This window comes from Tursiops truncatus, chromosome 8 (genome assembly GCF_011762595.2).
Source record: "Tursiops truncatus isolate mTurTru1 chromosome 8, mTurTru1.mat.Y, whole genome shotgun sequence".
NCBI lineage: Eukaryota > Metazoa > Chordata > Mammalia > Artiodactyla > Delphinidae > Tursiops > Tursiops truncatus.
The window spans coordinates 11,985,864-12,012,352 of record NC_047041.1 but is presented as its reverse complement, the minus strand read 5'-3'; the positions used below and the strand labels follow the sequence as shown (position 1 = coordinate 12,012,352).

The window sequence follows — 26,489 nt, the reverse complement described above, 5'->3', positions numbered from 1 at the left end:
ATCATGTGGTTTTTCTTCTTCAGTTTGTTAATATGGTGTATCACATTGATTGATTTGCGTATATTGAAGAATCCTTGCATCCCTGGGATATATCCCACTTGCTCATGGTGTATGATCCTTTTAATGTGTTGTTGGATTCTATTTGCTAGTATTTTGTTGAGGATTTTTGCATCTATATTCATCAGTGATATTGGTCTGTAATTTTCTTTTTTTGTAGTATCTTTGTTTGGTTTTGGTGTCAGGGTGCTGGTGGCTCCATAGAATGAGTTTGGGAGTGTTCCTTCCTCTGAAATTTTTTGGAAGAGTTTGAGAAGAATGAGTGGTTAACTCTTCTCTAAATGTTTGATAGAATTCACCTGTGAAGCCATCTGGGCCTGGACTTTCATTTGTTGGAAGATTTTTAATCACAGTTTCAATTTCATTACTTGTGATTGGTCTGTTCATGTTTTCTGTTTCTTCCTGGTTCAGTCTTGGAAGGTTATACCTTTCTAAGAATTTGTCCATTTCTTCCAGGTTGTCTATTTTATTGGCATATAGTTGCTTGTAGTAGTCACTTAGGATGCTTTGTATTTCTGCAATGTCTTTTGTAACTTCTCCTTTTTCATTTCTAATTTTATTGATTTGAGTCCTCTCCCTCTTTTTCTTGATGAGTCTGGCTAATGGTTTATCAATTTTGTTTATCTTCTCAGAGACAGCTTTTAATTTTATTGATCTTTGCTAATGTTTTCTTTGTTTGTATTTCATTTATTTTTGCTCTGATCTTGATGATTTCCTTCCTTCGGCTAACTTTGGGTTTTGTTTGTTCTTCTTTCTCTAGTTCCTTTAGGTGTAAGGTTAGATTGTTTATTTGAGATTTTTCTTGTTTCTTGAGGTAGGCTTGTATAGCTATAAAATTCCCTCTTAGAACTGCTTTTGCTGCATCCCATAGGTTTTGGATTGTTGTGTTTTCATTGTCATTTGTCTCTAGGTATTTTTTGATTTCCTCTTTGATTTCTTCAGTGATCTCTTGGTTATTTAGTAACGTATTGTTTAGCCTCCATGTGTTTGGGTTTTTTACGTTTTTTTCCCAGTAATTGATTTCTAATCTCATAGCATTGTGGTCAGAAAAGATGCTTGATATGATTTCAGTTTTCTTAAATTTACTGTGTTTGATTTGTGACCCAGGATGTGATCTATACTGGAAAATGTTCCGTGCACACTTGAGAAGAAAGTGTAATCTGCTATTTTTAGATGGAATGTCCTATAAATATCAATTAAGTCTATCTGGTCTGTTGTGTCATTTAAAGCTTGTGTTTCCTTATTAATTTTCTGTTTGGACGATCTGTCCATTGGTGTAAGTGAGTTGTTAAAGTCCCTCACTATTATTGTGTTACTGTCTATTTCCTCTTTTATAGCTGTTAGCATTTGCCTTATGTATTGAGGTACTCCTATGTTGGGTGCATATATATTTTTAATTGTTATATCTTCTTCTTGGATTGATCCCTTGATCATTATGTAGTGTCCTTCCTTGTCTCTTGTAACATTCTTTTTTTTTTTTTTTTTTTCACAGTCCGCAGGCCCCTCACTGCTGTGGCCTCTCCTGTTGCGGAGCACAGGCTCCAGACGCGCAGGCTCAGCAGCCATGGCTCATGGGCCCAGCCGCTCCGCGGCATGTGGGGTCCTCCCGGACTGGGGCACGAACCTGTGTCCCCTGCATCGGCAGGTGGACTCTCAACCACTGTGCCACCAGGGAAGCCCTCTTGTCACATTCTTTATCTTGAAGTCTATTTTATCTGATATGAGTATTGCTACTCCAGCTTTCTTTTGATTTCTATTTGCATGGAATATCTTTTTCCATCCCCTCACTTTCAGTCTGTATGTGTCCCTAGGTCTGAAGTGGGTCTCTTGTAGACAGCATATATACGGGTCTTGTTTTTGTATCCATTCAGCAAGCCTGTGTCTTTATTTTTTTTTTTTCGGTACACGGGCGTCTCACTGTTGTGGCCTCTCCCGTGTGGAGCACAGGCTGTGGATGCGCAGGCTCAGCGGCCACGGCTCATGGGCCCAGCTGCTCCGCGGCATGTGGGATCTTCCCGGACCGGGGCACGAACCCGTGTCCCCTGCATCGGCAGGCGGACTCTCAAACACTGCGCCACCAGGGAAGCCTGAAGCCTGTGTCTTTTGGTTGGAGCATTTAATCCATTCACATTTGAGGTAATTATCGATATGTATGTTCCTATGACCATTTTCTTAATTGTTTTGGGTTTGTTTTTTTAGGTCCTTTTCTTCTCTTGTGTTCCCCACTTAGAGAAGTTCCTTTAGCATTTGTTGTAGAGCTGGTTTGGTGGTGCTGAATTCTCTTAGCTTTTGCTTATCTGTAAAGCTTTTGATTTCTCCATGGAATCTGAATGAGATCCTTGCCTGGTAGAGTAATCTTGGTTGTAGGTTCTTGTGTTGTTCATCTCTGTTTGTTTGTTCTTTAATTCTTCTAGGTCTTTTTAAACATTTCTTGCATCTTCTTGATCTTTGCTTCCAATCTTTTTTCAAGGTCCTGGATGATCTTCACTATCAGTATTCTGAATTCTTTTTCTGGAAGGTTGCCTATCTCCACTTCATTTAGTTGTTTCTCTGGGGTTTTATCTTGTTCCTTCATCTGGTGCATAACCCTCTGCCTTTTCATCTTGTCTGTCTTTCTGTGAATGTGGTTTTTGTTCCACAGGCTGCAGGATTGTAGTTCTTCTTGCTTCTGCTCTCTGCCCTTTGGTGGATGAGGCTATCTAAGAGGCTTGTGCAAGTTTCCTGATGGGAGGGACTGGTGATGGGCAGAGCTCAGTAAAACTTTAATCCTCTTGACTTCTGATGGGTGGGGCTGGGTTCCCTCCCTGCTGGTTGTTTGGCCTGAGGTGACCCAACATTGGAGCCTACCCGGGCTGTTTGGTGAGGCTAATGGCGGACTCTGGGAGGGCTCACACCAAGGAGTACTTCCCAGAACTTCTGCTGCCAGTGTCCTTGTCCTCACGGTAAGACAGAGCCACCCCCCACCTCTGCCAGAGACCCTCTAACACTAGCAGTTAAGTCTGGTTCAGTCTCCCCTGGGGTCACTGCTCCTTCCCCTGGGTTCTGATGTGCACACTACTTTGTGTGTGCCCTCCAAGAGTGGACTCTCTGTTTTCCCCAGTCCTGTCAAAGTCCTGCAATCAAATCCCGCTAGCCTTCAAAGTCTGATTCTCTAGGAATTCCTCCTCCTGTTGCCGGACCCCCAGGTTTGGAAGCCTGACATGGGGCTCAGAACCTTCACTCCAGTGGGTGGACTTCTGTGGTATAAGTGTTCTCCAGTTTGTGAGTCACCCACCCAGCAGTTATGGGATTTGATTTTATTGTGATTGCACCCCTCCTACCATCTCACTGTGGCTTCTCCATTGTGTTTGGATGTGGGGTATCTTTTTTGGTGAGTTCCAGTGTCTTCCTGTAGATGATTGTTCAGCAGTTAGTTGTGATTCTGGTGTTCTTGCAAGAGGGAGTGAGAGCACATTCTTCTACTCCGCCATCTTGAACCAATCTTCTCTTCCTTCCGTCTTGAAATTGAAATGGACAACCTGATTTTAGTGTCTCCTACCAGCATCCCTGGCCTGTAGAATGTTTTCCAAAGATGTGAGTGTTCTACTCACTAATGTATTTTTCTTTTTTTAAAATAAATTTATTTATTTATTATTATTATTGTTTTTTAATTTATTTTATTTTTGGCTGTGTTGGGTCTTCGTTGCTGTGCGCGAGCTTTCTCTAGCTGTGGCAAGCGGGGGCTACTCTTAGTTGCGCTGCGTGGGCTTCTCATTGCGGTGACTTCTCTTGTAGCAGAGCATGGGCTCTAGGCACATTGGCTTCAGTAATTGTGGCATGCGGGCTGAGTAGTTGTGGTTTGCAGGCTCAGTAGTTGTGACCCACAGGCTTAGTTGCTCCGTGACATGTGGGATCTTCCCAGACCAGGGCTTGAACCTGTGTCCCCTGCACTGGCAGGCGGATTCTTAACCACTGAGCCACCAGGGAAGCCCTAATGTATTTTTCAAGGCCTTAGAGAAGGAAATGTCTCTGAGTCCTTGTAGGGTCCATAGATGGAAATGGGTAAAGGGGTAACATGGGTGACAATAATTTCCATCATTCCTGTGTCCTGAAGTTTTTGTTTGTTTGTTTGTTTTTTGCGGTACGTGGGCCTCTCACTGTTGTGGCCTCTCCCTTTGTGGAGCACAGGCTCCGGACGCACAGGCTCAGAGGCCATGGCTCACGGGCCCAGCCGCTCCGCGGCATGTGGGATCCTCCCGGACCGGGGCACGAACCCATGTCCCCTGCGTCAGCAGGCGGACTCTCAACCACTGCACTACCAGGGAAGCCCCTGTCCTGAAGTTTTTGAATTCCTCCTTCCACATTATCTCAAATAATTTGTGACATCTCAACTTCCTTTAGCATAGACCACCACTGAGTCCAGTTTCCAATCAGTCAACTAGAAAAATATTTAGAACCACTCTAAATGATTCTAAACCACTGAAGCTAGCCACTGAGGCTAGATTTTTGAATTCAGAACCTTTGGTAATATACCTATGCAAAATCAGCTGGATCTAGAATTGCTTTTCTTTCCTTGGTTACACTCATTTCCTATATTCCCTGTATTTATTTCCTATATGCTTGTCCATATAAGTGACCAAAGTCTTGTAAATGTTTTGATATTTTTGTAATTCACCCCACAGACGGTGCTGTGATCTGATGGTAGTGCAGTAGAGTACGTATGTGGAAGGATGAGGCAAATGGGGAATTCGTTTACACTTGCAAGGTAATTCCTTCAAGCAAAGGGATTTTACTGCCTTTTCAAGCAGAAGAGGAACAGTCACACTGGACCCAGCTAGCAAGGGGGGCCTCAGTGAGGTTTAGGGATTCAGGATATTCCCAAGTTCTCAGAATCCTCCCTTGCACTGCCATTCCAATTTGTTCTCTCTGTCTCTCTCTCTCCAATCAATGCTCCAGCTTTCATGGAATAGTCCCAATATGGATGCAAGTTTAACTGACCTCTAATTCAGCAACCTAGAGCATCAAACCTTGTGTATTTGTTTTCATAGCTACCTCAGCTCTGTTGTTGTAAGAGAGAAAAGATCCTTTTCTTAAAAGTACCTCGGTTTCAGTCTGTGCCTGAAGCCTAGTTTATAGGAACTCGACCTTAATATTCCCTTTATGTAAGCTGCCTTGTGCGCTTAGAATAGCAGATGCCCATAGTCTTGAATTCTTCATTCCCTTCATGTTGCTTTATTCTTGACAGCACTCTCTCAATCTCCTAGAGCATTTCATGTGAACTCAAGTGATAATTACTTATTTCACCACTCCATGTCAAGGACTTGCAGAGTCCCTTCTATGAAAACTAATATGATATTCACTGGCCTCTACTAGGCCAGAAACCAATCCCAAATTGCCCTTGATTACTTGAGGTACTATTGCCAGTAATCTACTCCCTAGTACCAGTGCACACAACAGAAATCAACTCTGGCCAATTTAAGTAGGATAGGAATTTAGTAAAAGAATAATGAATACTATGTAGCACACAGAATTGACAAGATCAGAGAATTAGGCTTGGGCAGGATTGAGGGGAAGCAAGGCACAGCCAAGATTTTCTGTAGACCTCACTATGTAAGCTGTAGGCTTCTTACACTGGTTACAGCACAGTCATCAGCAGGCTGCTCAACTTCATTGCCCTCAGACATCTGCAGCCGTGTGTCTGAATGCTTGACTCTTCTCCATCTTCTGTGAATAATCTCTGTCAGACCTTATGTCCTTGCATTACATCTTAATGTCTAAAATTCCAGCTATATTTAGACAGGTTTATGTCACCTTCCCATGTTCTAACTTCCAGGGAATGGAGAAAGAGAATATCTACTCCTCTTTAGTTTCTGTAGTGGGAAGTGGTTTCTGTCTCTCATCTGTCTTGGGTTTCCCTCAAATCAGAAGGGCATTCAGATGCTGGACAGCCGCAGCTGACATATACCCACTATAGTACATGTTCCCTAGTAGTTTTCTTGTAAGTCTCCTGGTGGAATGTTTTTTGAGCCATTGTGATGTGCCAGGGACTGTGTTAGGCACGTTAAAAAGAACTATAGGGCTTCCCTGGTGGCGTAGTGGTTGAGAGTCCACCTGCCAATGCAGGGGACACGGGTTCGTGCCCCGGTCCGGGAAGATCCCACGTGCCGCGGAGCGGCTGGGCCCGTGAGCCATGGCCACTGAGCCTGCGCGTCCGGAGCCTGTGCTCTGCAACGGGAGAGGCCACAACAGTGAGAGGCCCGCGTACCGCAAAAAAAAAAAAAAAGAACTATAATAGCATTCATGCTGATGTGAGATGAAATGGTGAATAAGCACAGAGGAATTTATACTAAAATACATTCATTATGAATTAAGAGTGATATATAAACAGGGTATTAGTACCATACTTACCATACCTTTAAACTGTCTTCCAAGTTTTATGCATAATTTCTCTCCAAAATGCCATTGAATAGCGACTAGCACAGTGCATAGTTAGTAAAAGGTGAAGACTTGACTGCCTGGATAGTTCAGTGTTTCATACAGAGTCACATTTGAGCTTTAGTGTCCTTGGAGGGATTGAGGTATCCATTCATTTTGAGGAAAAAAATTTCCTTTCATTTGACCATGGGTTTTTAAAGTCAGTGTTTAACTTGATTTTCCTATAAATTCTAACTTCTGCAGCATCCTTCCCTAGTTGTTAGGTTCCCTGAGCTTCTCCTTCTCTCATTTTCCTGTCTTGTGTCATTAAACACCAAATACCTCTGCTCAACTTAGACTTAAGTAAGAAAAATTAGCCAAAATGTCTTTTGAGGGCATGAATAAAAAGCCTTTATAATCAGTTTAGTGTCCTTTATGGTAGCAAAGTTATTTGGTGAGTCAGTTGAATTATTCAGACACATCTGTTTCCATGTGATTAGTCATTTTGGCAACAGAAGACTTTAAAGATGATCCAGAAATTTACATGTTCTGTTTTTCTATCTCAGAATAAAATACAAGCTCCAGTTACCTGTATGACTTCAACTTTTTTTGATGAACGGAATAAAATGTTTAGAGGACTGACAGGAGACATTAAGAGTGTTATGATTCCTTACAGGCGCTCAGTTATCATCTTATTGCCTTCTACTGTCAGGTGGAGCTGGAAGTTTAGCTTCTCTACTGTAGCTGTTTATGGTGATAATGGACTAACACACACACACACAAAGTGAGGAATCGCCCATATGTTTCATGTTTATTTACTTTATGAAGGAATAGGAGACGAAAAATCTCTGTTTCATGATTCTTGGCCTTTAAGCATCATAGTGTTTGCTTTTCCAATCAATAGACTCTTTCTTTTAGAGCCTTCATCTGTGCCTTTTCTCTTCATGGCTTGTGTAGCAGTGGTGTGCTATTTCAAAATCAGTTCAGTTTGTGCTGCAGGTGGTTGAAAAGATGTCCTCACTGGGTTGGTCATATTTCAGTCATTGAATTCTCATATTTTACCAGGAGACCTTCTAGGAAATAACTCTAGATTCTAATAGCTGGGTTTCAAAGGACAGTTTATTTACTGAATACCTACTATGGACTAAGAGGTTTAGAGCCAGAAGCTGAAGGTAAGACAAAAGAAGTAGTGTCTGCTCTCAAGAAGCTTGCCGTCTGGACTAAGCTAGAGATATATTTCCTCTGCTGGAGCCTCCTCACGTTCCTAACCTCTAAAAATTCAGTTATCCCAGGATTTGGTACTTATACCTCTTCTCTTCTATACTCATCCCCTAGGTACTTTCATCCAGTCCTGTGCGTTCCCATGCCTTTTGATTTCAAATAATTGCCAAATTTATACCTTCAGCTCTGATCTGCCCCTAAATTCCAGACTAGTATTTCCAGATACCTCCTTGACATCTCCACCTGGATGTTTAAACCTAATGTGTCCCAGACTGAGCTTCCGGCCCCTCCTTTACCTCCCCCTGGCCCCTGCCCCTCCCCACCTGATCTCCTGCTCTGCACATTTTTCTCAGTCTCTCCATTTTTCCAGTTGCTCAGGATTAAGGGTTGGGCATCATCCCTGATTTCTTTCTCCCACACTCCACGTCTAGTCCATTTGTTCTTGTTTTCAATTCTGCTTTCAAAAATATATAGAATCTTACTACTTCTTAGCATCATTTTAGTTCAGGCCTTGCTAATCTCTTACCTGTGTTATTATAGTAGTAGCCTTCCAATTGTGTTACTGAGACCAAGCTCGTACCGCTCACTGTACAACAGGTCAGTAAATCGAGAGAAAAGTTGTTGGGACAACAACAGCTTTATTTGGAAGGCCAGCAGACTGAGAAGATGGTGGACTGCAGTCCCAAAGAACCATCTTACTTGAGTTAGAATTCAAGCTTCTTTTATATTAAAAGGGGAGGGGTGCGGCTGCTTGTTGCAAACTTCTTGGTGTGGGAGTCATTTGTTCTTGCAGCTGTCCAAGTAGGTCAGGTCAGGTCACGATGTTCCTGTAAACCTCCAACAAGACAAATGTTATTCTCTGTTCTGCAACTTTTTAATCTCTATATGAATGAAAAGTGTTGTACTTTTAATGGTCAGAGCCCGTGAGAATGGGCTATCCTATATATTTCAGGCTATAGGCAACATTCTTAACTTGTAGCAAAAGCAATAGAATACAAACGTTAAGTAAAAGTAACAGATCTAATATGGAGTCAGATTTGTTCTTCGTTATTGCAATTGGCCTGCCTATATCCACCTTTGCCGCCTATAGCTTATTCTCCACATGGCAGCCAGTTTATAAGAATTCAAGTATAAGAAAAAAAAGCCTTGCTGTTCCTCAACACACCAAGCACACTTCCACCTCAGGCCTCTGCATTTTTTCCCCTGTCCAGAACGCCCCAAGTTAACTGCTTGGCTCTCTCCCTCTCCGACACCTCATCAGAGACTCCCTCCCTGACCAACCTAGCTAAACTAGCACACCTCTGTCTCCTATCATTCTCTTAACCTACCATTATTTTTCTTATTTATCAACACCTAACTTACATTTCTTATACATTATCGGTCTCCCCTGCACTGTACTGTAAGCTCTGTAAAGGCAGGGACTTCTCTTTTGTACTTTGCCCTATCCTCAATGCCTACAGCAGTACCTGACAATATAGCAGCTGTTCAGTAAAGTGATTAAATCTTCAAATTAAGCTCTGGGAGCACAAAGGAGTACTTAGCTCTGCTGGAAGAAGTGGGACTTTCTAGAAAATGACTGAGTTAATCTGGTGAAGGTGAAGGGAGAATATTCCAGACAGAAGGGAGTATGTGGGAAGTCAAGGCACAGAGGTATGGAATAACTCTTTATATGTAGTGAACTACAGCAGTTTCAGTATGACTTAGTGAAAAGCAATTAAGTGGGAAGTAGTGGCAGATAACACTGAGGAGGAAGGTAGAAAACAGGGCAGGTCATTCGAGACCTTGGTATGCCATGCCAGACTAGGGCTTTTTCTTGTGGGCCGTGGGAAATCATTGAAAGGCTTCAATGGGAGAGTTATGTGGGCAGATTTTGGTTTGTATCTAGAAGGAGAAGCTGAGAGAGACCCAGGGACCCAGTTAATAACTGAGACTTGAGTAAAGGAGGATATGTGTATCGGAGGTCCTTTATGTCTCTTTACATAAGACTAAATTTCACTGCAGAATTTGAAGTAGTCCTTAGAAAACACGTGTTTTCTGATATTTATAGCCCTGATTTCTCTAGGGGTATAAAAGTACGATTTAGAGAGAAAGAAACCTCTACGTTTATGAATCTGGTACATTTTAAAGTGTACCTGTTTATTATTTCTGCCTCGCCATTTATCAGATGTCTGTCCACATTGCCTATATTTATCAGCTCTTCTTTTATTTTGTATTTGCTTTATCTCTGAATTTCCTGAGAGATTGAATTTAAATTACTTATTTAGCACTTAACTAATACAGTCTCCCTCTGTTTATTTTTAAAGAGAAACAAAAAAGAAAAACCATGTAACTTTTCTTTTAGAAATCAACATATCATGTATCTTTTGGGGGTCCAGTGGTTTCTTTTTGTTTTTGAGGACGGTCAGGGAAAGTAAATTCATTGATTTGGGGTGTCTTTTTCCAGACTTTAGAATTTTGGTTTACATGAAGAGGAGTTAGAGGCATAGCTACAGTGGACAATTATTTGACAGGAGGAAATGCCGTTGTCAGAGACAGAGTGGCAAAGCCAGAAATAGGTTTTCTTACAGACATTTCTTTGCTTTTATTCTACTTCAGTACCTCACTTTGTGTTTGTCCCAAGGAGTCCCTAAACTGTGCCCTGGGAAATCCTGATTTATGATGTCAAGGATTATAGTAGGCATTTCTCAAATGCTTATTGGATTGTCATTAGTGGTAACCAGCTTTTTAAAATATGGAGAGTATGTTTTTTCCTGATTAAGACTAATGGCTTTTCTAAATAGAGCTGATTGTATCTTCATGTTATTGTGAGAGCAGGGCAGCAGCCTGTATTTGGACACCACCTCAATGAAGGCTTATTTTGTCTTGGATGCTGGAGAAATCCTAGTGTGCTGTGTCCGTTACCTCATATTCCTTCCAGACAGAGGACCTGCTGTTGTGAAGGAACATTCCTACCTTGGACATGAATCTCCTGGGGTTCTCCATATTGCCAGGCTCCATCATCCTCTGACAAGGGCCGTGACACAGCACTCCTCACATTCAGCTGCGAGTCTGATGAGAAACAAAAGGGGCTTTCTCCTTGGCACACCATGGACAGCCTCTGAAATGTTAGCTCTCCCTGTTGCTTACAGCTTTTGTCATTCCAATTACCTTGGACTTGATTGTGACTTCTTTCCACTTTCCCAGCCCAGCAGAAGATAGGCTACCTTCCTCATCTTGATTAGAGTTATACATGAGAATTTGAATATAGCTGCAAAGGAAAGAAAGAATAAGAGCCAGCCTTCCCAAATCATGGTCTTGGGGGAAATTATCTTTGGTGTCTGAACTTTTGTTTTGGCCAGGGCAGGGAGCCAGTTTTATCTTTTTTGTTTTTGCTTGCTTTTTAGATTAAAAAAGAAAATACTGAGAATAATAAAACAAACACTCATGTTCACATTGTTCAGAACTGATGATTTTTAATATTTTACCCTTTACTTCAAGTTTATTTTTTCATTGAAATAAATAATATTACAGATAAAATTGGAGTACGTTTTTGCCTCTATTCTTAGTCCTATTCGCTACTCCAAGAAGTAACCAACCACTGGCAAGAATTTGATGTATATCCTTGATGTCTACTTATTATACTTTATATATCCGTTAAAATATAAAGTAGGATCTTATAATTCTTTGTCATTATACATTTTAATTTCTTCTTGTGTAGCTTTTCAATCTGATCTTTTCACTTTGTATTTTGTTGAAAAGAAGTTTTAAAAACTTAATATGACGTGTATCAATCCTTTGCTCTACAGTTTATTCTTATTCCATCTTATTTAAGAAATCATTTCCTTTGTGAAGATCACTGAAGGTAATCTTCTGGGCTTTTTTCTAAAAGTGATTTCACATTTATGTCTTTGATCTATCTGGAATCTACTTTTGTGTTTAGTCTCAAATAGAGATCGAAGTCTTTGTTTTTTTTCTTCCATATTGATAATTGGTATTCACCATTGATCTGTAATGCCAGCTCTGTTATAGATCTAGTTATTTTATGTGCATTCATGGTTCTTTGTCAGGGTCCTGTTCTATTCCATTGATGTATTTTTTTTTTATTGGAGTATAATTGCTTTGCAATGTTGTGTTAGTTTCTGCTGTACAATGAAGTGAGTCAGCTATGTGTATATCCCCTCCCCCACATATATCCCCTCCCTCTTGGACCTCCCTCCTACCCCCACCCCCATCCCACCCATCTAGGTCGTCACAGAGCACCAAGCTGAGTTTCTTGTGCTTTATAGCATGTTCCCACTAGCTATCTATTTTATGCATGGTAGTGTATATATGTCAATCCTAATCTCCCAATTCGTCCCACCTTCCCTTTCCCCCTTTGTGTCCACATGTCTGTTCTCTACGTCTGTGTCTCTATTCCTGCCCTGCAGATAGGTTCATCTGTACCATTTTTCTAGATTCCATATATATGTGTTAATGTACGATATTTGTTTTTCTCTTTCTGGCTTACTTCACTCTGTATGACAGACTCTAGGTCCATCTTCATCTCTACAAATGACCCAATTTCGTTCCTTTCTATGGCTGAGTAATATTCCATTGTATATATGTACCACATCTTCTATATCCATTCCTCTGTCGTTGGACATACAGGTTGTTTCCATGTCCTGGCTATTGTAAATAGTGCTGCAATGAACATTAAGGGTACATGTGTCCTTTTGAATTATGTTTTTCTCAGAGTATATGTACATTAGTGGGATTGCTGGGTCATATGGTAGTTCTAGTTTTAGTTTTTTTAAGGAACCTCCATACTGTTCTCCACAGTGGCAGTATCAATTTACATTGCCACCAACAGTGCAAGAGGGTTCCCTTTTTTCCCACACCCTATCTTTTGTCCATTCCTGTACCATTACAGACTTGCTCAGTTATATTGCTAAATTATAGTTAAGTCTGAATTCCCAAGTTGAACTTGTTTGTAAAATATTAAGTGTTCTTTTTCAAGACTGCAGAATTTAATTTTATAATGTTATTTGGGAATGTTTCGCTATATTTTCATATTTAAAATTATACTATAATATTCTTTTCTACTGTTCTTTTCTGGTTTTGGGTTGGTAATTTTATATTTTTCTATGAAATTATTTTAAGTTTAAAATTCTGTAGTCAGGGACTTCCCTGGCAGTCCAGTGGTTAAGACTTCACCTTCCAATGCAGTGAGGTATGGGTTTGATCCCTGGTCGGGAAGCTAAGATCCCACATGCCTCGTGGCCAAAAAAACCAAAACATAAAACACAAGCAATATTGTAACAAATTCAATAAAGACTTTAAAAATAGTCCACATCAAAAAAAAAATAAAAAAAAAAACAACTTAAAAAAATTTTATAGTCATTCATGATATTATTATTTGAGGGTAGGTGTTTAAGTTTTTAAATTATTTTCTTCTATTTAGTTCTCATTTGGACTAAGTAATATTTCTACATAATACCTGTTTAAAAATTTTTTTAAATGTATAGACCAAAACCCAAGTTTTCCCACTTTTATCCTTAGCAGCCACTCAAGTGTTTGGTCCCTAGGCAACTACTGACACTAGCTTCTTATTATAGTTCTCATTGCTATTCAGTGCATATTTTTTTGTACATAAATGGTACAAAGAAATACACATCTTGCCTTTTTCATTTATCAGTAGATCTTCAATATCATTACATGAGGGATATTTGTGATTAAAAAATGTACTATATCAGTATTTATCTCCTTTTTCTTTCCTGTTAATGTTTATTTCTGCTTTTCTCTTTTTTCTTGATTGTTCCTGCTAAATGATTATTTTTTAGTAGTGTCCTTTGTTTAAAATCAGGTTTACTGAGATACAATTGACATATAGTTCTACCCTTTTTAGTATACATTTCTGTGTTTGACAGACACTACAGTTACATAACTGTCAACACAATCAGAATATACAACAGTTCCATAACCCCCCCCCCCCCAAAAATTTTTGAATTCCTCAAACCTTCCCCTGACTCTCACCTTTTGGCAACCACTGATCTGTTTTCTGTCCCTGTAGTTTTTTTTACTTTTCTGGAATGTCATATAAATGGAATCATACAATACATAGCCTTTTTTTCAGCTGAAGTTTTTATTGAGATAGTTGTAGATTCACATGCAGTTGTAAGAAATAATACAGCCAGATCCCATGTACCATTTAACTAGTTTCCCCCAATAGTAAAATTTTGCAGAACTATAGTATAGTATCACAATCAGGATCTTAACATTGATAAGACTCCACTGATCTTATTCAGATTTCTCCAGTTTTACTTGTATACATTTGTTTGTGTGTGTGTTTGTTTAGCTCTGTACATCTCATTGTAAGTTTATTGTCAAGATACTGAACAGTTCCATTACCAGAAGGACCTCTCAGGTTGCCCTTTTAAAACCACACTCAACTCCCTGCTCACTCCTCAACTCCCATCCCTGTGCCCTAGCAACTACTAATCTTAGCTTTTTTTCCAAAATTTACCATCTCAAAAATTTTACATAAATGGAATCATATGGTATTTAATCTTTTGGGATTTTTTTTCCACTTAGCATAATTCCCTGTAGATTCATCCAAGTTGTTGCATTTGTCAGTTTGTGCCTTTTATTGCTGAATAGTGATGAAACAATAAAGCAAATACTAAAAAATTCTGTGGTATGTATGTACCACAGTTTGTTTGAACATTCACCTGTTGAGGAACATCTGGATTGATTCCAGTTTGGGGTTATTCAAGTAAGATAATCTATGAATATTTTTATACCAGTTTTCGTTCCCCTGGGATAAATAAACTACACTTGCTGAGTACTATGGTAATTGCATGTTTAGTTTTATAAGAAACTACTATACTGTTTTTTAGAATGGCTGCACCGTTTTACATTCCCACCAGCAATCAATGGGTGATAAAATTTCTCTGCATTCTTGCCAGCACTTGGTGTTTTCACTATTTTTACGTGTTAGCCATTCTGATAGGTGTGTAATATCTCATGATTTTAATTTTCATTTCCCTGATGGCTAAAGTTGTTGAATATCTTTTCATTTGCTTACTGGATGTCTGTAAAGCCTCCTCAGTAGGATATCTATTCATGGTTTTTGTCCATTTTTTGATTGGCTTGTTCCTTTACTGTTGAGTTTGAGAGCTCTTTATAAATTCTAGATACTAGTCCTTTGTTACATATGTGGTTTGTAAATATTTTCTGTTAGCATGTAGCTTGTCTTTTCATTGTTTTTACATGATCTTTTATAGCTCAAAAATTTTTAATTTTGATGAGGTCCAGTTGATCAATTTTTCCTTTTATGTACTGAGCTTTTAGTATCAAGAACCCTTGGCCTAGCCATAGATATTGAAGATTTTCTTTTTTTTTCCCCCCCATAGTTTTATAGTTTTACATTGGACATTTAAATCCATAATCCTTTTTGAGTTAATTTTTGTGCAAAGTGAGAGGTTTAGGTTGAGGTTCATTTTTTTGGCCTATGGTTGTCCAATTGCTCCAGCACCATCTGTTGAAAAGACTGTTTTCCCTCATTTCATTGCTTTTCCAACTTTAAAAAAAATTGAAATAGTCTATTTGTGTGGGTATATTTCTGGGTTTTCTATTCTGTTCCACTGATCTATGTCTGTTGTCCCACCAACACCAAGTACTGTAGCTGTAATAATAAGTTGTAATATCATGTGGAATGATTCCTCTCACTTTGTTCTTCAAGATTGTTTTAGCTATTCTAGGGCCTTTGCCTATCTATATAAATTTTAGACTAAACTTGTCTTTGTTTACAAATAATCTTTCTGGGATTTTGAAAGGAATTTTATTAAACTTACAGATGAGTTTGAGGAATATTAATGTATTTACTATGTTAGATCTTCCAATGCATGCACACAGTATGTCTATACATTTATTTAGGCATTCGTTGATTTCTTCCATAAGCATTTAATAATTTTTGACATACAAGTCTTGTAGGTCTTTTGTTAGATTTACACCTAAGTATTTCAGATCATTTGCAAATATAAAAAATTGTATTTCCTTCCAGTCTATATGACTGTTTCTTTTTCTTGCCTTATTACAATGGCTGTAACTTCCAGTACCTGTGTTGCATGAGAGTGCTTTGCTCCCAATCTTAGGGAAAAATATTCAGTGTTTTACCACTAAGTATAATGTTTCAGCACTAAGTATAATGTTAGCTATAGGTTTTTTGGAGATGTTCTGTATCAAGTAGTTCCCCTCTATTTCTAACATGCTGAGAGTTTTTATCAAAAATAGAATTTTTTCAAATGCTTTTTCTGTGTCAATAAATATTATATGATTTTTCTTCCTTAGCTGCTTGATATGGGAGTTATATTGATTGATTTTCAAGTGTTGAAGCAGCTTTGCATACCTATAATAAATTCTACTTCGTTATAGTGTGTATTTCTTTCTATACATTGTTGGATTTAGTTTGCAAATATTTTGTTGAGGATTTTTGTGTCTAACATCATGAGAGATATTAGTATGTCATATTCTTTTTTTGAAACTGTTTACGTGCTTTTGGTATCAGTAGCACTGGCTTCATAAAATGAGTTGGGAAGTTTTTTCTTCTCTTCTGTTTTCGGGACAAGATTGTGTAAAATTGGTGTTAATTACCCTTTTTTTATCATTTAAAACAATTATTCCATCAAAAACAATCCAATCAAAAACAACAGAGTACACATTTTTCGCAAGTGCTCATGGAACATTCTCCAGGATAGATCATATCTTGGGTCACAAATCAAGCCTTGGTAAATTTAAGAAAATTGAAATTGTATCAAGTATGTTTTCCGACCACAATGCTATGAGACTAGATATCAATTACAGGAAAAGATCTGTAAAAAATACAAACACATGGAGGCTAAACAATACACTACTTAATAACAAAGTGATCACTGAAGAAATCAAAGAGGAAATCAAAAAATACCTAGAAACAAATGACAGTGGAGACACGACGACCCAAAACCTATGGGATGCAGCAAAAGCAGTTCTAAGAGGGAAGTTTGTAGCAATACAATCCTACCTTAAGAAACAGAAAACATCTCAAATAAACAACCCAACCTTGCACCTAAAGCAGTTAGAGAAAGAAGAACAAAAAAACCCCAAAGTTCACAGAAGGAAAGAAATCATAAAGATCAGAGAAGAAATAAATGAAAAAGAAATGAAGGAAATGATAGCAAAGATCAATAAAACTAAAAGCTGGTTCTTTGAGAAGATAAACAAAATTGATAAACCATTAGCCAGACTCATCAAATAAAAAAGGGAGAAGACTCAAATCAATAGAATTAGAAATGAAAAAGGAGAAGTAACAGTTGACACTGCAGAAATACAAAAGATCATGAGAGATTACTACATGCAACTCTATGCCAATAAAATGGACAACCTGGAAGAAATGGACAAATTCTTAGAAATGCACAACCTGCCAAGACTGAATCAGGAAGAAATAGAAAATATGAACAGACCAATCACAAGCACTGAAATTGAAACTGTGATTAAAAATTTTCCAACAAACAAAAGCCCAGGACCAGAAGGATTAACAGGCGAATTCTATCAAACATTTAGAGAAGAGCTAACACCTATCCTTCTCAAACTCTTCCAAAATATAGCAGAGGGAGGAACCCTCCCAAACTCATTCTACAAGGCCACCATCACCCTGATACCACAACCAGACAAGGATGTCACAAAGAAAGAAAACTACAAGCCAATATCACTGATGAACATAGATGCAAAAATCCTGAACAAAATACTAGCAAACAGAATCCAACAGCACATTAAAAGGATCATGCACCATGAGCAAGTGGGGTTTATTCCAGGAATGCAAGGATTCTTCAATATGCGCAAATCAATCAGTGTGATACACCATATTAACAAATTGAAGGAGAAAAACCATACGGTCATCACAATAGATGCAGACAAAGCTTTCGACAAAATTCAACACCCATTTATGATAAAAAAAAACCCCGCAGAAAGTAGGCATAGAGGGAACTTTCCTCAACATAATAAAGGCCATATATGACAAACCGACAGCCAACATCATCCTCAATGGTGAAAAACTGAAAGCATTTCCACTAAGATCAGGAACAAGACAAGGTTGCCCACTCTCACCACTCTTATTCAACATAGTTTTGGAAGTTTTAGCCCCAGCAATCAGAGAAGAAAAGGAAATAAAAGGAAAATCGGAAAAGAAGAAGTAAAGCTGTCACTGTCTGCAGATGACATGATACTATACATAGAGAATCCTAAAGATGCTACCAGAAAACTACTAGCGCTAATCAATGCATTTGGTAAAGTAGCAGGATACAAAATTAATGCACAGAAATCTCTGGCATTCCTATACAATAATGATGAAAAATCTGAAAGTGAAATCAAGAAAACACTCCCATTTACCATTGCAACAAAAACAATAAAATATCTAGGAATAAACCTACCTAAGGAGACAGAAGACCTGTATGCAGAAAATTATAAGACACTGATGAAAGAAATTAAAGATGATACAGATAGATGGAGAGATATACCATGTTCTTGGATTGGAAGAATCAACATTGTGAAAATGACTCTACTACCCAAAACAATCTACAGATTCATTGCAATCCCTATGAAACTACCACTGGCATTTTTCACAGAACTAGAACGAAAAAATTTCACAATTTGTATGGAAACACAAAAGACCCCGAATAGCCAAAGCAATCTTGAGAAAGAAAAACAGAGCTGGAGGAATCAGGCTCCCTGACTTCAGACAAAGCTACAGTAATCAAGACAGTATGGTACTGGCACAAGAACAGAAAGATAAACATCAATGGAACAGGATAGAAAGCCCAGAGATAAACCCACACACATATGGTCACCTTATCTTTGATAAAGGAGGCAGGAATGTACGGTGGAGAAAGGACAGCCTCTTCAATAAGTGGTGCTGGGAAAACTGGACAGGTACATGTAAAAGTATGAGATTAGATCACTCCCTAACACCATACACAAAAATAAGCTCAAAATGGATTAAAGACCTTAATGTAAGGCCAGAAACTATCAAACTCTTAGAGGAAAACATAGGCAGCACACTCTATGACATAAATCACAGCGAGATCCTTTTTGACCTACATCCTAGAGAAATGGAAATAAAAACAAAAATAAACAAAAGGAAACTAATGAAACTTCAAAGCTTTTGCACAGCAAAGGAAACCATAAATAAGACCAAAAGACAACTCTTAGAATGGGAGAAAATATTTGCAAAGGAAGCAACTGACAAAGGATTAATCTCCAAAATTTACAAGCAGCTCATGCAGCTCAGTAACAAACAAACAAACAGCCCAATCCAAAAATGGGCAGAAGACCTAAATAGACATTTCTCCAAAGAAGATATACAGATTGCCAACAAACACATAAAAGAATGCTGAACATCATTAATCATTAGAGAAATGCAAATCAAAACTACAATGAGATATCATCTCACACCAGTCAGAATGGCCATCATCAAAAAATCTAGAAACAATAAATGCTGGAGAGGGTGTGGAGAAAAGGGGACACTCTTGCACTGCTGGTGGGAATGTGAATTGGTACAGCCACTACGGAGAACAGTATGGAGGTTCTTTAAAAAACTACAAATTGAACTACCATATGACCCAGCAATCCTACTATGGGGCATATACCCTGAGAAAACCATAATTCAAAAAGAGTCATGTACCAAAATGTTCATTGCAGCTCTATTTACGATAGCCAGGACATGGAAGCAACCTAAGTGTCCATCATCGGATGAATGGATAAAGAAGATGTGGCACATATATACAATGGAATATTACTCAGCCATAAAAGGAAATGAAATTGAGTTATTTGTAGTGAGGTGGATGGACCTAGCGTCTGTCATACAGAGTGAAGTAAGTCAGAAAGAGAAAGACATATACCGTATGCTAACACATATATATGGAATATAAGAAAAAAAAATGTCATGAAGAACCTAGGGGTAAGACGGGAATAAAGACACAGACCTACTAGAGAATGGACTTGAGGATATGGGGAGGGGGAAGGGTAAGCTGTGACAAAGTGGAGAGTGGCATGGACATACATACACTACCAAGTGTAAAATAGATAGCTATTGGGAAGCAGCCGCATAGCACAGGGAGATCAGCTTGGTGCTTTGTAACCACCTAGAGGGGTGGGATAGGGAGGGTGGGAGGGAGGGAGATGCAAGAGGGAAGAGATATTGGAACATATGTATATGTATAACTGATTGACTTTTTTATAAAGCAGAAACTAACACACCATTGTAAAGCAATTATACTTCAATAAAGATGTAAAAAAAAAGACATATCAACAACAAAAAAATAAAAATAAAAACTTTTTATTTCTACTAAAATACACATAACAAAATTTACCACCTTAATTATTTTTTAAAATTGTGGTAAAATATACATAAGATAAAATTTACCATCTTAGCCATTTTTAACTGTACATTTCAGTAGTGTTAAGTATATTTATACTGTTGTGCAATGAATCTCCAGAAAGGTTTTTCCTCTTGCAGAACTGAAACTCTATATTTATAAAATGTCAACTCTCCATCACCCTCTCCCTGCAGCTCCTTACAACCACCTGACAAACATCATTCTACTTTCTGTCTCTATGAGTTTGACTACTCTAGCTATCTTATATAAAAAGAATCATATAGTCTTTTTGTGACTGACTTATGCCACTTAGCATAACATCTTCAAAGTTCATCCATGTTGTAGCATGTGACAGGATTTCCTTCCTTTTTAAGGCTGAATAATATTCCATTGTATGTATATACCACATTTTGTTTATCCATTCATCCATCAGTAGACATTTGGTTCGCTTCCACTTCTTGGCTATTTTGAATAGTGCTGCTGTGAACATGGGTGTGCAGATATCTCTTCAAGACCCAGCTTTCAGTTCTTTTGAATCCCAGAGGTGGAATTGTTGAATCATATGGTAATCCTCTTTTTAAGTCTTGAAGAACCACCATACTGTTTTCCATGGTTGGTTGTATGATTTTACAATTACAACAACAGTGCACAAGTGTTCCAGTTTCTCCACCAAACAACACTTGTTATTTTGTGTTTTTTAAATAGTATCCATCCTAATGGGTGTAAGATGTTACCTCACAGTGGTTTTGATTTGTATTTGTTTGATGATTAGTGATGTTGAATGTCTTTTCATATGCTTTTTGGTCATTTGTATGTGATCTTTGGAGAAATGTCTGTGTGAGTGCTTTGCCCATTTTTAAATCTGGTTTTTTTTTTAAATTTTTCTTGATGTTGAGTTTTAGGTTTCTTTATGTATTGTAGATATTAACCCCTTATCGGATACATGATTTGCAAATATTTTCTCCCATTCTATAAGTTGCCTTTTAGCTCTGTTCATTGTATCCTTTGATATACAGATGTTTTTTAGGTTTGATGTAGTCCCATATGTCTATTTTTGCTTTTGTTGTCTGTGTTTTTGGTGTAGTATCTAAGAAATCATTGCCAAATCCATTGTCATGAAGATTTTCCTCTATGTTTTCTTCTAGAAGTTTTATAGTTTTGGATCTTACATGTAGGTCTTTAATGCATTTTGAGTTAATTTTTGTATATGATATAAGAAAAGGGTCCACTTTCTTTTCTTTTTTGCATGTAGGTATCCAGTTTTCCCAGCACCATTTGTTGAGGAAACTGTCTTTTCACTATTGAGTGGTCTTGGCACCTTTATCAAAGGTCATTTGACCATGTATGAGAGGTTTTATTGCTGCCTTCTCTATTCAATTCCATTGGCTATATGTCTGTCTTTATGCCAGTACCACACTATTTTGATTACTGTGGCTTTGTAATATGTTTTGAAGTAAGGAAATGTGAGTCCTTCAATTTTATTCTTCCTTTTCAAAATTGTTTTGGCTAATCAGGATCCTTTGAGATTCCATATGAATTTGAGGATGATTTTTCCTATTTCTGCAAAAAATATGCTATTGGGATTTTGATAGGGATTTCATTGAATCTGTAGATTGCTTTGAGTAGTATAGACATTTTAATAATATGAAGTATTCCAATCCAGGAACATGGAATGTCTTTCCATTTATTTATGTCTTCATTAATTTCTTTCAACAATGTTTTGTACTTTTCAGTGTTGTCTTCCTTTTTTTAAAAAAGCCATTGATTTCTGCTTATTTCCTTCCTTTTGCTTGATTTGCCCTTCTTTTTCTAGTTTTTGAGGTAGGAATGTAGATCCTTAATTTGAGGGCTTTCCTAATAAACACGTAAGTGCTATAAATTTCACTCTCAGGACTGCTGGCATCCCACATGTTTTGATGTGTTACATTTTAATTTCCATTCAGTTCTATGTTTTTTTAAATTATTATTTTATTTGAGTCTTCCTGTTTGACCCATGGATTATTTAGAAGTTTAATTTCCAAGTGTTAGGAATTTTCTTCTTATCCTTCTGGTGCTGATTTCTACTTTGGTTCCATTATGGTCAGAAAAAAACTCTGCATAATACCAATTCTTCTAAATTTGTTAACGTGTATTTTATACCCACCTTGGTGATTGCTCCATGGGTGCTTAGAAATCATGTATTCTGCTGTTGTTGGATGGAGTGTTCTATATATTTCAATTGGATACTGTTGATTGATTGTTTTATTCAGATCTTATTCTTGCTGATTTTCTGTCTAGTAAGTCTATCCTTTTCTGAAAGGAGGTGTAGGTAGCCATTTGAGTCTGGTTTCTTTTACTTAGCATAATGCATTTGAGATTTATCTATCTTGTGTGTATCACTAGTGATATCCTTTTTACTGCTCAGTAGTACAGTTTATTTAGACATTTATCAGCTGAAGTACATTCTGGTTGTTTACCCTTTTTTGGCAATTTATTAAGAAAGCTATTATAAACACTCACCTATGAGTTTGTGTGTGAACATAAGTTCTTATTTCTGTTGGGTAAATACCTAGAGGTGGAACTGCTGAGTCATTTGGGAAGTGTGTGTTTAACTTGTCAAGCTGTTTTCCAGAGTGACTGTACCATTTTGCTTTCCCATCAGCAACATATGAGAGTTCCTTTGCGCCACATCCTCACCACCACTTGGTATTTTCAGTTTTCTTGTTTCTGTCTTTAATTTTAGCCATTCTAATAGATACATCATGGTATCTCGCTGTGGTTTTAATTTGTATTTCCCTAGTGACTAATGGTGTAGAGCATCTTCTCATGAGCTTATTTGCTATCCACATACCTTCTTTGATGAAGTATCTGTTAAAATCTTTTGCCCACTTTTGTACTGGGTTATTTTCTTATTATTGAATTTTGACGGTTCTTTGTATATTCCAGATATATGGCCCTTACCAGACATGTGTTTTGTAAATATTTTCTCTCAGTCTGGCTTGTTATTTTATTTTTTATCAGTTTCTTTCAAATAGCAAATGTTTTAAATTTTGATGACATTCAACTTAACTGATTTTTTTCTTTTATGGATTGTGCTTTTGGTGTCATATCAAAGAAATCTTTGACCAACTTAAGATCACAGGGATTTCTTATGTTTTCTAGACATTTTATAGTTTAAGCACATTTATTCATTTGAGTTAATTTTTGTATATGGTTTAGGATATGGATTAACTTTTTGTTTTGTTTTAATTTGGGTATATGAGTGTCATTGTTATAGTGGTATTCATTAATAAGACTATCTTTTTTCTATTTAATTGAGTTTATACCTTTGTTGAAAATCAATTAACCATATAGGTAGACTCTCTATTTCTGGATTCTCTGTTCTTTTCCATGATCTATGTGTCTATCCTTTTGCCAATATTATGCTGTCTTGATTACTGTAGCTTTAGAATAAGTCTTGGGATCCAGGTAATGGGGGTCCTCCAACTTTGATTTTCTTTTCAAAGTTATTTTGGCTATTTTAGTTCTTTTGCCTTTACATATCAACATTAGGATAAGCTTGTTGAATTCTAGAAAAAAAATTCTGCTGGCATTTTGATTGAGATTGTGTTGAATCTGTAGAACAATTTGGGTAGAATTGATATCTTAATAATATTGAGTCTTCCTGTCCATGAACCAGTATATCTCTCCATTTATTTGTCCATGAATCAGTGTATCTCTCCATTTATTTAAGTTTTCTTTGATTTCTTTAAGTAATTGGTGTCTTGTATTTTTTCACAAAAATTCTGCACATATTTTATTACATTTTTACTTAAGGATTTCATGTATCTAAGTCCTATTATAAATAGTACTATTTTTTAATTTCACTTTTCAATTGTTCATTGCTAGGTATAGAAATACAATTTTTTTTGGTATATTGACCTTGTATCCTGCAACCTTGCTAGACTTATTAGCTCTAGTAGTTCTTTTGTGAATTCATTGTCGGCAGTCATATTGTGTATGAGGCACAGTGTATGTCTTCTTTTCCAATCTATATGACTTATACTTCTTTTCTTTATTTTCTTTTTTCTCTTTCCTTTTCTTTTTCTGCATATCTTGGGAAATTCATGTAGTTTTTCTTATTTAGTGTCCATTACAGTGAATTATATTAACTGATTTCTTAAAATGTTTAACCAGCCTTAAATTCCCAGGATAAATCTCATTTGCTTATTATGTATTACCTTCTTATATGTTGGTGGGTTAAACTTGCTAATATTTTGTTGAGGATTTTTGTGTCTGCTTTCATGAGGGATATTGATCTGTAATTTTCTTTTAATGTCTTTGCCTTGTTGGTTTTTTTTTTCACATCTTTATTGGAGTATAATTGCTCTCCAATGGTGTGTTACTTTCCGCTCTATAACAAAGTGAATCAGTTATACATATACATATGTTCCCATATCTCCTCCCTCTTGCGTCTCCCTCCCTCCCACCCTCCCTATCCCACCCATCCAGGTAGTCACAAAGCACCGAGCTGATCTCCCTATGCTATGCGGCTGCTTCCCACTAGCTATCTATTTTACGTTTGGTAATGTATATATGTCCATGCCACTCTCTCACTTTGTCACAGCTCACCCTTCCCCCTCCCCATATCCTCAAGTCCATTCTCTAGTAGGTCTGTGTCTTTATTCCTGTCTTACCCCTAGGTTCTTCATGACATTTTTTTTCTTATATTCCATATATATGTGTTAGCATACTGTATTTGTCTTTCTCATTCTGACTTACTTCACTCTGTATGACAGACTCTAGGTCCAACCACCTCACTACAAATAACTCAATTTCGTTTCTTTTTATGGCTGAGTAATATTCCATTGTATATATGTGCCACATCTTCTTTATCCATTCATCTGATGATGGACACTTAGGTTGTTTCCATCTCCTGGCTATTGTAAATAGAGCTTCAATGAACATTTTGGTACATGACTCTTTTTGAATTATGTTTTTCTCAGGGTATATGCCCAGTAGTGGGATTGCTGGATCATATGGTAGTTGTATTTGTAGTTTCTTAAGGAACCTCCATACTGTTCTCCATAGTGGCTGTACCAATTCACATTCCCACCAGCAGTGCAAGAGTGTTCCCTTTTCTCCGCACCCTCTCCAGCATTTATTGTTTCTAGATTTTTTGATGATGGCCATTCTGACTGGTGTGAGATGATATCTCATTGTAGTTTTGATTTGCATTTCTCTAATGATTGATGATGTTGAACATTCTTTTATGTGTTTGTTGGCAGTCTGTATATCTTCTTTGGAGAAATGTCTATTTAGGTCTTCTGCACATTTTTGGGTTGGGTTGTTTGTTTGTTTGTTATTGAGCTGCATGAGCTGCATATAAATTTTAGAGATTAATCATTTGTCAGTTGCTTCATTTGCAAATATTTTCTCCCATTCTGAGGGTTGTCTTTTGGTCTTTTTTATGATTTCCTTTGCTGTGCAAAAGCTTTCAAGTTTCATTAGGTCCCATTTGTTTATTTTTGTTTTTATTTCCATTTCTCTAGGAGGTGGGTCAAAAAAGATCTTGCTGTGATTTATGTCATAGAGTGTTCTGCCTATGTTTTCCTCTAAGAGTTTGATAGTTTCTGGCTGCCTTATTTTGGTACTAGGATAGTGCTGGCCTCATAAAATGAGTTTTTGAGTGTTCTTTCCTCTGTTTTCTAAAAGATTTTGTGTAGAATTAATATTATCTTTTTCTTAAGTCTTTTGTAGAATTTATCAATGAGGCCGTCTGTGTCTGGTGTTTTCTTTACTGGTGGTTTTAACTATGATTAAATTTATTTAATAGATGTAGCCTGATTCAAGTTATTTGTTCCTTCTTGAATGAGCTTTGGTAATTTGTGTCTTTGAAGGAATTCATCCACTTCATCTTAGTTATTGAATTTATGGGCATAAGGTTGTTCATAATATTCATTTATTACAAACCTTTAGTGTCTGTAGAGTCTGTAGTGATGTCTCCTCTTTTAGTCCTGATATTGGTGTCTTCTTTTCTTGATCAGTCTGGCTAGAGGTTTACCAAATTCACTAACCTTATGGACCAGCTTTGGGTTTCATGGTTTGTCTGTTGTTTATATGCATTCTATTTCACTGATTTCTGCTCATATCTTTATTAGTTCCTTCCTTCTTCTTGCTTTGAGTTTAGTTTGCTCATCTTTTTCTAGTTTCTTAAGATGGAAGTTTAGATCATTGATTTGAGACCTTTCTTCTTTTCTTTTACAGGCATTTAATTCTATACATTTTCCTTTAAACACTGCTTTAGCTACATTCTATAATTTTTGATATATTGTATTTTTATTTTATTGAATTTAGAATATTTCCTAATTTTTCTTGTGACTTCCTGTTTGACCCTTGGGTTATTTATGGGTGTGTTGTGTATTTTCCAAATTCTTGGGGATTGTTGTTGTTCTGTTAATGATTTCCAGTTTAATATCATTATAATCAGATAAC

General features: G+C 37.3%; 1 protein-coding gene across 8 annotated transcripts in view; it reads left to right on the top strand.

Moving 5' to 3' along the window:
* Positions 1-26,489, top strand: part of TBCEL (tubulin folding cofactor E like) — an 82,100-nt gene that overhangs the window by 40,255 nt on the left and 15,356 nt on the right. For 4 of the 8 annotated variants that reach the window (XM_073808071.1, XM_073808067.1, XM_073808069.1 and 1 more), the window contains one exon: positions 2,005-2,193. The exons of 3 other annotated variants lie outside the window; for them this stretch is intronic. In XM_073808071.1, coding sequence (XP_073664172.1) covers positions 2,005-2,193 — 189 coding nt within the window. Of the gene's footprint in view, positions 1-2,004; positions 2,194-4,718; positions 4,765-26,489 lie in introns of those variants that run through there. One more of the 8 variants, XM_073808070.1, reaches the window with a different exon arrangement.